Source organism: Amphiura filiformis, chromosome 7 (assembly GCF_039555335.1).
Source record: "Amphiura filiformis chromosome 7, Afil_fr2py, whole genome shotgun sequence".
NCBI classification, from domain to species: Eukaryota; Metazoa; Echinodermata; class Ophiuroidea; order Amphilepidida; family Amphiuridae; genus Amphiura; species Amphiura filiformis.
Genome location: NC_092634.1, coordinates 15,387,121 through 15,399,812, shown reverse-complemented (window position 1 = coordinate 15,399,812; position 12,692 = coordinate 15,387,121). Strand labels below are relative to the sequence as shown.

At 43.8% G+C, this 12,692-nt stretch overlaps 1 protein-coding gene across 1 annotated transcript in view; it reads right to left on the bottom strand.

Annotated features, from left to right (window-relative positions):
* LOC140156786 (dynein axonemal assembly factor 3-like) overlaps positions 1-6,762 on the bottom strand; it is a 50,041-nt gene extending 43,279 nt beyond the window's left edge. Inside the window, exon 1 of the mRNA XM_072179765.1 lies at positions 6,566-6,762. Within this exon, the coding sequence (XP_072035866.1) occupies positions 6,566-6,632 (67 nt within the window). The 5' untranslated portion in view covers positions 6,633-6,762. The remainder of the gene's footprint in view (positions 1-6,565) is intronic.
* Positions 6,763-12,692: the final 5,930 nt, after the last annotated feature.

Below are 12,692 nucleotides of genomic sequence, written 5' to 3'. Positions count from 1 at the left end.
GTCTGAGGTCCAGGACACCTGGAATCCAAGATGGCCGCCCGTAGCAACCATAATCATGATATTAGCCAGATGATATGACAATAATTCGGAATCTGCCTGACCTACAAGGGTCATTGAGGTGTCTATCCCCACTAAATCAAGGCTGGCTAGGTGAATGAAGGGGCTTTCATGGATGTCTGAGGTCCAGGACACCTGAAATCCAAGATGGCTGCCCATAGCAACCATAAATCATCATATTAGCCAGGTGAAATGACAATAATTCGGAATCTGCTTGACCGACAAGGGTCATCGAGGTGTCTATCCCCACTAAATCAAGGCTGGCTGAATAAATGAAGGGGGTTTCATGGATACCTGAGGTCCAGGACACCTGGAATCCAAGATGGCCGCCCATAGCAACCATAAATCATCAAATTAGCCAGGTGTAATGACAATAATTCGGAATCTGCCTGACCTACATGGGTCATTGAGTTGTATATCCGCACTAAATCAAGGCTCGCTGAATGAATGAAGGGGGTTTCATGGATGTCTGAGGTCTAGGACACCTGAAATCCAAGATGGCCGCCGTGCATAAGCCAGATGAAATGACAATAATTCGGAATCTGCTTGACCTACAAGGGTCATTGAGGTCTCTATCCCTACTGAATCAAGACTGTCTAATTGAATGAAGAGGGTGTCGTGGTTGTCTGATGTCTAGGACACCCACAATTTAAGATGGCCACCCATAGTAACCATATAATATTCACATTAACCAGGTGAAATGACAATATCTCGGTAACTATTTAATCTAGAAGAGCAATTAAGGTGTGTGGCTTCGCTAAATCAAGTCACACCAAATCCAGATGGCAGTCATAGCAGCCACTATAAACCAAATGAAATGTCATCAATTAGAACCTATGTACCTATGAAAATCAAGGCTAGTTTCCATGATTATCTGAGGTCTTGGATCTCCTTATTCCCATGCTCCTCCAGACCCTGAAAAATGTATCATTTGTCAAAAGAAGAGCAAGAAATCACAATCACTTCAGAATGGTGAAACTGGTAGGAAACGTGTGCGAGCAGTGACGAGAGGTAGCTGAACTCAAAGATGATGATGTTCACAAAAAGCTTAAGGTTTTTGGACCTGATTATACATTCAAGTATCATAACATGATTGAATGTTATAAAAGATATATACAAATACACGAAACGTCCACATACCACCAGAGAAACCTCAGGTTGATGAGGGTCCTTAAGCCCCCCTCATGCCAGTCATGCGCAGCACCGTCGTTCCCCGTCCAGGGCCTAGTAGCCAAACCAAACCTATTTATATTAACTGTGCGATATGTTGCTCTAACAGGGTACGAATAAAAGAAACAAAGGTGCGAGAAAAAAATTCAAATTTGTAATAGAGGAAGTGTCTATGCGTCTCTGAGAATTTCCCCACACGACTTAGCAACATTCATGTCTGTCATTTTGGCAGCAATTTCTAATACGCAGCAATTTCTAATACGCTAATACATTTCATTTTCATTGACACGGTGACTAGGACAGAACCGTGTCTTGTCACCATCTCTATTGTATATCTGTACGATATCATTCTTTCCTAAACTCAACATGAAATCTCTTTATTTCAGAAATGGTACACCCATACCCATCTTAAATAAGTGGATCTAAGTGAGACAAAGCTTTCATGAACGAATTACGTTTAGAGTTAGGTTGGGAATTTTGACTTGCATCATTTTCTTCCTGATATGATAAAGTAACATATTGTTTAAAACATTTATTATGACAATAAATGTCAGCAGCATTATACATCTTCAGGAGTAGCCAAGTCTGCGCATCTGATAAAGACGTCATCTTTCCTAGATTTCATTCCTTCTAAAACCTCAATGCAATTTCTCTATTACAAATTCGAATTTTTTCCCGCACCCTTGTTTCTTTTACTCATACCCTATCAGAGCAATATATCGCACAGTTAATATAAATAGGTTTGGTTTTTACTAGGCCCTGGACGGGAACGACGGTGGTGCGCGTGACTGACATGAGGTGGGCTTAAGGACCCTCATCTACCTGAGGTTCATCTGGTGGTATGTGGACGTTTCGTGTATTTGTATATACCTTTTATAACATGTAATCATGTTATGGTACTTGAATGTATAATCAGGTCCAAGAACCTTAAGCTTTTTGTGAACATCATCATCATTGAGTTCAGCTACCTCTCGTCACTGCTCGTACACGTTTCCTACCAGTTTCACTACTCTGAAGTGACTAAGGTTTCCTGCTCTTCTTTTGACAAATGATACATTTTTCAGGTTCTGGAGGAGCATGACCAGGCTTGAGAATAAGGAGATTAAGTCCATCGATCTCAGATGTACTTTCTTCCTTTTCTTCTGTCATGTCTGTCAATCTCTACTCACCTGTAACATTAACAAACAGAATTAACAATCAATAACGTAACATTGGTTAAGTGGGCAACATTTCATGTACCTATACCCCGAGTCAAATCATTTGCAAGAGTTATAACTGTAGAAATATGCATGTGGTTGCTATGGGTAGCCATCTTGTGTTTTAGGTATCCAAGACCTCAGATAACCATGGAAACTAGCCTTGATTTTCATAGTACATAGGTACACAGGTTCTAATTGATGACATTTCATTTGGTTTATAGTGGTTGCTATGACTGCCATCTGGATTTGGTGTGACTTGATTTAGCGGGTTACACACCTTAATTGCTCTTCTAGATTAAATAGTTACCGAGATATTGTCATTTCACCTGGTTAATGTGAATATTATATGGTTACTATGGGTGGCCATCTTAGATTGTGGGTGTCCTAGACATCAGACAACCACGACACTCTCTTCATGCAATTAGACAGTCTTGATTTAGTAGGGATAGAGACCTCAATGACCCTTGTAGGTCAAGCAGATTCCGAATTAGTGTCATTTCATCTGGCTAATATGACGATTATGGTTGCTACGGGCGGCCATCTTGGATTTCAGGTGTCCTAGATCTCAGATATCCATGAAACCCCCGTCATTCACTCAGCCAGCCTTGATTTAGTGGGGATATACACCTCAATGACCCTTGTAGGTCAAGCAGATTCCGAATTATTGCCATTTCACCTGGCTAATATAATGATTTATGCTTCCTATGGGCGGCCATCTTGGATTTCAGGTGTCCTGGACCTCAGACATCCATGAAACCCCTTCATTCACTCAGCCAGCCTTGATTTAGTGGGGATAGACACCTCGATGACCCTTGTAGGTCAGGCAGATTCCGAATTATTGTCATATCATCTGGCTAATATGATGATTATGGATGCTACGGGCGGCCATCTTGGATTCCAGGTGTTCTGGACCTCAGACATCCATGAAACTCCCTTCATTCAATTGGACAGCCTTGATTTAGTGGGGATAGACACCTCAATCACCCCTCTACGTCAAGTAGTTTCAGAGTTATTGTCATTTTACCTGGTTCAAAAGTACATTTTGGCGGCCATTTTGAAAAATGGCCATATACAGAGTTTGCCCGGTTTGGAATTTTCCACCTAGTAGAATTTGGAAGACCTATGCATACCCTACTCGAATCAACTTTCAAACTTTCCTCTTTGAAAAATGTATACGGGTCTGTAGGACAGGGCCTGGACTATCAGGGTTTTAGCTACGGTGGGTGGTAATGGGCGGTAGAGCCCACCACTCAATTATGGAGCCCATCACTGAAATTTCATTTTGAAGCGAGAGCCCACCACTCAAACTAAATTTTACCAAATTTATCCTTACATGTGTCCACTTTAATTCAATTTCTGCTAGCTACAACCCTGACCCTGTTTCCAATTCTACACTTTCGAAGTGTCATGCACTGGTTTAAGTAGGTACATGACTACAGTACTATTGGCTAGTATTAATTAGCAATGATTCTTAGCATTTAAAAAAATAACATCATGAGTTCTGTACCTAAAGAGTAGATCAGTGATCTCAGCAAAAGCACACAAACACAAAAATTTGCTAAAACTGGAAAAATAAGGCTCAGAGTACCTGCCATCCCACTAGCCCTCAACTCACTATTCAAATGTGAGACCAAAATAAAACGAAAACATGTTAATAACATGTTTATAACATTTCAAAATATTTTTTATTTACTGGGAAGTCATGAGTTTGGTTGTTGTATTTATTTGCATCTCCTGTCCAACCGATTTGGCTGATTTTTTGACATCATGACATGTTGTATGTATTTTTCATAAGAAGACACGCATAAATTTAACTTCTGCACCTGTGTCGTAACTATGGGGGGGGGGGCAACATGCCCCGGGCGCCACTCTTAGGGGGCGCCAAATTGACAAATTCAGCATCGATTCTGCGCCCCTCCAAGCGATGAAAGTCAAAAGCGCGTATTTCAGCACAAAATCAATTGAAAGAACATTTTAAGACCGATATTCAACTTCTAGTACGGTAACCAAAATTAATTAGTTGTGGGCCTTATTTGTCCAAAATTTTGCATGTGTGGGCGCCATTATGTATTCTTAGCCCTGGGCACCATAACCCCAAGCTACGCCACTGGGTGAGGGGCAGGGGGGGGTAGTGGCGCCAATTTTGTTTCTTGCCCCGGGCGCTACCAACCCTAGTTGCGCCAATGTTCTGCACAACAACAGTATGAGTATAATTCATGGTGTAAAGAAGAATTTATACGGTACATAATGATAATAATTATTATAATAATAATAACAAAGATAAAAAAGCTAAAAACAGGCATACGATAAAACACTGAAAATTAGCTAAAAAGTACATATTAAAGCAAATACAAACTACACACGAGAGAATACTGAAAACAACCACCGATACATATAATACAAGGCGGCAAAATTTGGCAACCGAATGCATGCGAAACATTGTAAAAACATGATTATTTATACAGTTTTAAAAATATGAGTCTTTACGCGTGATTTGAACCGAGTTGCAGATTGTGGAGTCCTGAGTAGGAGAGGAAGCGAATTCCATATAGCTTTGGCGCAGCCGACGCAAATCCTCTTCCGTAAGTCACAGTTCTACCAGAAGCTTCTTGGAGGAGATGAAGTGACGAAGAACGCAATGTTCGATTAGGCTGATACTCCAAAATTAGCTCAGAGATATATATATACACGGGTGCCTGACCGTTCAGGGCTTTAAAAGTCAGAAACAGAAGTTTGAAAATAATTCTAGCTAGCATGAATTGGCAGCCAGTGTAGCTTGCACATGACAGGGGTGATGACACAATTGTAGAAAGTACAATTTGTTTACTTCTTTCAAATGAATTATGGAAATAATACCTAGATAGACTACGGTATTACTAGGTAATTATTGGCCACGCTGGAATACTCTGCATGCTTGAAAGTTGTTGCTCTGTGATCAACACTGAATACGCGTATACATGTTGCAAAAGAATTTAGCAAAACTGAAATGTTGGAGGAAAAGTCGAAATATGCGATTTTTTGCGTTTCGGTACTGATCTTTAAAACACCATTTCTCTTGAACGGAATGTCGCAGAGACATGAAATCTTCGGTGTTGAGCTTCAAATTTTCTCTATAGTTTACTTAATGATTGACAAATGTGGATTTTGAAACACTAAATCACTACGCATTTTATGTAACAACAAAATTCGGCTAATATAGTCCATAGCGAATATGCGATTGTAGTGACCATATCTACGGACAAGTTCACTTCAAATCACTCAATATCAGCTCATATGAATTTGGCAAGTATCTTTAATGATAACATGCAGAAAAAACTGGACATTTGATCTCTAAAGCAATTCTCTGTGGCAGATTAATATTTTTAGCCATTATTTTTTGCACCGCGAAATAGCAAAAAATTTCAATGGTCATCGATATATGCTGACAAAAGTTTTGGAATCTACAGAAACAGAGCTTTAATTTGATATCAAATTTATTTTGCCAAGTATTGCAGGGACGCCAGGAATGGAGATAAAGTAGGCCGAATTCACACATTATCCTATGGTACGCTGATTTAGTGTTGCACCACCTTGTGTACATGAGTGTGACCCCGGATTGTAAGGGGGCACACCACCAAAACCATAAGATTCCGCGGTCAAAAAGTGCAACCCGTAAATAGTCCCAACATAAAAATTGAGCTTGTTAAATTTTTCAGCTAGTGAGTCCGAGATACCTTTCTTTGAAGCAAAACCTGAGTGATATGCCTTTGAATTGATGAAATTTATATACGAGCAGAAAAAATGATTTTAAATCTGTCCTAGCAGACTAATCGCGCAAATCATGTATCGATGTCAAATCCCAAGAATTGAGTTTTCAACCGCTAAAATCACAGGATGGGGTAAAAATGTCAAATTTGCACAAAACTGACAGTCATTGCCATTGGCGATCTATGTGCAAAAGAAAATATATTAAAGCTTAAGAAGGATCATTCCATAACCATGCCCAGTTTTATTGCTCTATCTATTGCAGGGAAATAATTAGAAGAGATTTCCGAGAGGCTTTTTTGCACGTATTTCAATGGGAAGCGTAATAAACTTGTAAGCTTACTGATGGAGCAGAATTCGGAACCATTTTCACTGTTAAACAAGTGCCAACTTACCTTCCTCCTGGAGATCAATTGCAGGGGTAAATCCCCACCACGTTACTGCACCGAATGCATCTACCATTTTTCTTCAAGGTTCCCTTACGAAATCGAATTAGATACGTTTCAGAAGTGCAAAAAACACACGATTTCTCCCTTCGCTACCGACGGCAACGGTAAACAATATATCGTCGATGACAGAATTCCTTTTTATGATGGAGCACCAAAACAAAATGTTTTCTTCAAGCTTCTTCGGTAGATGCCTCATTTAAGGGATCACGATATGGTAATGATTACCTCATTTACATGTGTACTATACGTCATTTGCATGTGTACAGTACATTTGCATATAATACACCAACCGTCACCAACCATCACCAGCCATCACCAACCATCACCAACCGTCACCAGCTATCACCAACCATTACCAACCATCACCAGCTATCACCAATCATCACCAACCATCACCAGCTATCACCAACCATCACCAGCTATCACTATAGCCATCACCAACCGTCACCAGCTATCACCAACCATCACCAACCATCACCAGCTATCACCAACCGTCACCAGCTATCACCAACCATCATTAGCCATCACCAACCGTCACCAGCTATCACCAACCATCACCAGCTATCACCAGCCATCACCAGCTATCACCACCCATCACCAGCTATCACTAGCCATCACCAACCGTCACCAGCTATCACCAACCGTCACCACCTATCACCAACCATCACCAACCGTCACCAGCTATCACCAACCATCACCAGCTATCACCAGCCATCACCAACCATCACCAGCTATCACCATCCATCACCAAGCCATCACCAACCATCACCAACCATCACCAGCTATCACCAGCGATCACCAACCATCACCAACCATCACCAGCTATCACCAGCCATCACCAACCATCACCAGCTATCACCAACCATCACCAGCCATCACCAACCATCGCCAACCATCACCAGCTATCACTAGCCATCACCAACCGTCACCAGCTATCACCAGCCATCACCAACCATCACCAGCCATCACCAGCCATCACCAACCATCACCAGCTATCACTAGCCATCACCAGCTATCACTAGCCATCACCAGCTATCACCAACCATCACCAACCATCACCAGCTATCACCAGCGATCACCAACCATCACCAACCATCACCAGCTATCACCAGCCATCACCAACCGTCACCAGCTATCACCAACCATCACCAACCATCACTAGCCATCACCAACCGTCACCAGCTATCACCAACCATCACCAGCTATCACCAGCCATCACCAACCATCACCAGCTATCACTAGCCATCACCAACCGTCACCAGCTATCACCAGCCATCACCAACCATCACCAGCTATCACCAGCCATCACCAAGCCATCACCAGCCATCACCAGCCATCACCAGCCATCACCAGCCATCACCAGCCATCACCAACCATCACCAGCTATCACTAGCCATCACCAACCGTCACCAGCTATCACCAACCATCACCAACCGTCACCAGCTATCACCAACCATCACCAGCTATCACCAACCATCACCAGCTATCACTAGCCATCACCAACCGTCACCAGCTATCACCAACCATCACCAACCATCACTAGCCATCACCAACCGTCACCAGCTATCACCAACCATCACCAGCTATCACCAATCATCACCAACCGTCACCATCACCATCACCAACCATCACCAACCATCACCAACCATCACCAGCCATCACCAGCTATCACTAGCCATCACCAACCGTCACCAGCTATCACCAACCATCACCAGCTATCACCAGCCATCACCAGCCGTCACCATCACCAGAACCATCACCACCCATCACCAACCATCACCAACCATCACCAGCCATCACCAGCCATCACCAGCCATCACCAGCCATCACCAGCCGTCACCAGCTATCACCAACCATCACCAGCTATCACCAGCCATCACCAACCATCACCAGCTATCACTAGCCATCACCAACCCATCACCACCATCACCAACCATCACCATCACCAGCCATCACCACCATCACCAGCCATCACCAGCCATCACCACCATCACCATCATCACCATCACCAGCCGTCACCAGCCATCACCAACCATCACCAGCCATCACCAACCATCACCAGCCATCACCAGCCATCACCAGCTATCACCAGCCATCACCCCCTCTCACCAGCCATCACCACCATCACCACACCATCACCAGCCATCACCAGCCATCACCACCATCACCAACCATCACCAGCCATCACCAGCCATCACCAACCGTCACCAGCTATCACCAACCATCACCAGCCATCACCAACCATCACCATCACCAACCATCACCACCTATCACCAGCCATCACCAACCATCACCATCACCAACCATCACCATCACCAACCATCACCGACCACCACCAACCATCACCACTATCACCAGCAACACACCATCACCAGCTATCACCAACCATCACCAACCATCACCAGCCATCACCAGCTATCACCAGCTATCACCACCAACCACTCACCATCACCAACCATCACCAGCCATCACCAACATCACCAGCCATCACCAACCATCACCAGCTATCACCAACCACCACCAGCCATCACCAGCCATCACCAACCATCACCAGCCATCACCAACCATCACCAGCCATCACCAGCCATCACCAACCATCACCAGCCATCACCAGCCATCACCTATCACCAGCCATCACCAACCATCACCAACCTATCACCATCACCATCACCAGCTATCACCACCATCACAACCATCACCAGCTCATCACCAACCATCACCAGCCACCCATCACCAACCATCACCAACCATCACCAGCCATCACCAACCATCACCACCATCACCAGCTATCACCAGCCATCACCAACCATCACCAACCATCACCAGCCATCATCACCATCACCAGCTATCACCAACCATCACCAGTTATCACTAACCATCACCAGCCATCACCAACCATCACCAACCCACCACTATCACCACCAACCATCACCAGCTATCACCAACCATCACCATCACCAACCGTCACCAGCTATCACCAACCATCACAACTATCACCAGCTAGCCACTAGCCGCTATCACCAACCATCACCAAGTATCTGTGAAAATCAATTGATATTTCCCATGCAGTAAGGATTATCAGTAGTAATACAGGAGCACTGCACCTTGAATATTATGGGATTGTGAATTGATACTGTGAAATAACAGAAAATGTGAGTACTTGAAACTAAATTTGTGCATACCTCAAAACTCCATTTTGGACCATTTAGCCTGATGGGAGCACACCACTAATTCAGCGTCCCATTGAAACACACGGGAAAACACCTTTTCTTTGCGCGATTTTAGACGTTTTCGGCAACAAATTGACTATAAAAATACTACCAATCGATTGCAAATCGATGAAAATTTAATATATGTTTCAATGTACGGGTAGTCTTCCGATTAAATTTCGAGATGGGCGTTTAAACAGCACCATGACCATTTTAGACCCGTTTTTACCCTGAAAACCCGTTTCTGGCCATTTTCTCATTCCGAGGGCCTACTTTTTTCAAAAATTAGGGAATGCAACTTTTTTGGGATCCAATTTCATGTATATGTCTCAAACTTGTATTTTAGCTATAACATGCTTTTCTTTTTGATTACAAGTTCACAGAGAGGCCCAAAATACCTCAAAAAGATTTCTGTTTTTACCGGAACTCATTAGGTTACACAAATGGCGCATTGATTTAGAGGTGTGCGCCCTGATATGCTGAGATAAAATAAATTATTTTTTATGTTTCCCGTAGCTGATTCATAAAATTTTGATATGCATGTGTTAGCTGATACTTCAAAGAAATAATGTAGGGAATAATTGTGTCGATATAGTGGCACACTAAATTAATATTGTTGTTGCAAAAAAGACGACATTTACCCCATCATTTTCATTGACATTCTGTGAACAGATTGTAAGCTTACTGTTTCAAATCAGGAGGACCTATCGAAAGAATAAATAAGTACATTATTAATTGGTTTGTTTGTAACACATATCCGAAATCGCAATGAAATCGGACCCTCTCCCCATATTTTCCTGGCCTCTTTCCCAAAAAACCTCATGCTCATGAAATTGAACACAAATTGAAACACTTACAAAGTACATGTGTATGAGCTATGACGTTAAAAGTATTACAATAATAATCATTAGCGTGTCAACTTTAAGATGAAGTATGATTTTTAGGCATGCCGTGTTTATTTTTTTGAAAAACAAAATATTTTAGGTGGCTACGTGAAGCCAATTTGCCTACACAAAATTTCAAAATCCTGCGTAACCTTAATGCAGTCAGTTATGTTATCTTCAGTAGATAGCAATATTGATGGCTAGTGATAGCTGGTGATGGCTGGTGATAATTGGTGATAGCTGGTGACGGTTGGTGATGGCTATTGATAGCTGGTGATGGTTAATGATGGCTGGTGATAATTGGTGATAGCTGGTGACGGTTGGTGATGGCTGGTGATGGTTGGTGATGGCTAGTGATAGTTGGTGATGGTTGGTGATAGCTGGTGACGGTTGGTGATGGCTAGTGATAGCTGGTGATGGTTGGTGATAGCTGGTGAGCTGGTGATAATTGGTGATAGCTGGTGACGGTTGGTGATGGCTAGTGATAGCTGGTAATGGTTGGTGATAGCTGGTGACGGTTGGTGATAGCTAGTGATAGTTGGCGATGGCTGGTGATGGTTGGTGATAGCTGGTGACAGTTGGTGATGGCTAGTGATAGCTGGTGATGGTTGGTGATAGCTGGTGACGTTTGGTGATGGCTAGTGATAGCTGGTGATGGTTAGTGATAGCTGGTGACGGTTGGTGATGGCTAGTGATGGTTGGTGATGGTTGGTGATAGCTGGTGACGGTTGGTGATGGCTGGTGATAGCTGGTGCCGGCTGGTGATGGCTGGTGATAATTGGTGATAGCTGGTGACGGTTGGTGATGGCTAGTGATAGCTGGTGATGGCTGGTGATGGTTGGTGATAGCTGGTGATAGCTGGTGACGGTTGGTGATGGCTAGTGATAGCTGGTGATGGTTGGTGATAGCTGGTGCCAGCTGGTGATAATTGGTGATAGCTGGTGACAGTTGGTGATGGCTAGTGATAGCTGGTGATGGTTGGTGATAGCTGGTGACGTTTGGTGATGGCTAGTGATAGCTGGTGATGGTTAGTGATAGCTGGTGACGGTTGGTGATGGCTATTGATAGCTGGTGATGGCTAATGATGGCTGGTGATAATTGGTGATAGCTGGTGACGGTTGGGTTGGTGATGGCTGGTGATGGTTGGTGATGGCTAGTGATAGCTGGTGATGGTTGGTGATAGCTGGTGACGGTTGGTGATGGCTAGTGATAGCTGGTGATGGTTGGTGATGGTTGGTGATAGCTGGTGCCAGCTGGTGATAATTGGTGATAGCTGGTGACGGTTGGTGATGGCTAGTGATAGCTGGTGATGGTTGGTGATAGCTGGTGACGGTTGGTGATAGCTAGTGATGGTTGGTGATAGCTGGTGACAGTTGGCGATGGCTAGTGATAGCTGGTGACAGTTGGTGATGGTTAGTGATAGCTGGTGATAGCTGGTGACGGTTGGTGATGGCTAGTGATAGCTGGTGATGGTTGGTGATAGCTGGTGACGGTTGGTGATGGCTGGTGACGGTTGGTGATAGCTGGTGATGGCTAGTGATAGCTGGTGATGGTTGGTGATAGCTGGTGACGGTTGGTGATGGTTGGTGATGGCTGGTGATGGTTGGTGATAGCTGGTGATGGTTGGTGATGGCTGGTGATGGTTGGTGATGGCTGGTGATAGCTGGTGATGGTTGGTGATGGTTGGTGATAGCTAGTGATGGTTGGTGATGGCTGGTGATAGCTGGTGCCGGCTGGTGATGGTTGGTGATAGCTGGTGACGGTTGGTGATGGCTAATGATGGTTGGTGATGGTTGGTGATGGTTGGTGACGGTTGGTGATAGCTGGTGATGGTTGGTGATGGTTGGTGATAGCTGGTGACGGTTGGTGATGGCTAGTGATAGCTGGTGATGGTTGGTGATATCTGGTGGTTTGGTGATGGCTGGTGATGGCTGGTGATAGCTGGTGATGGTTGGTGATGGCTGGTGATGGTTGGTGATG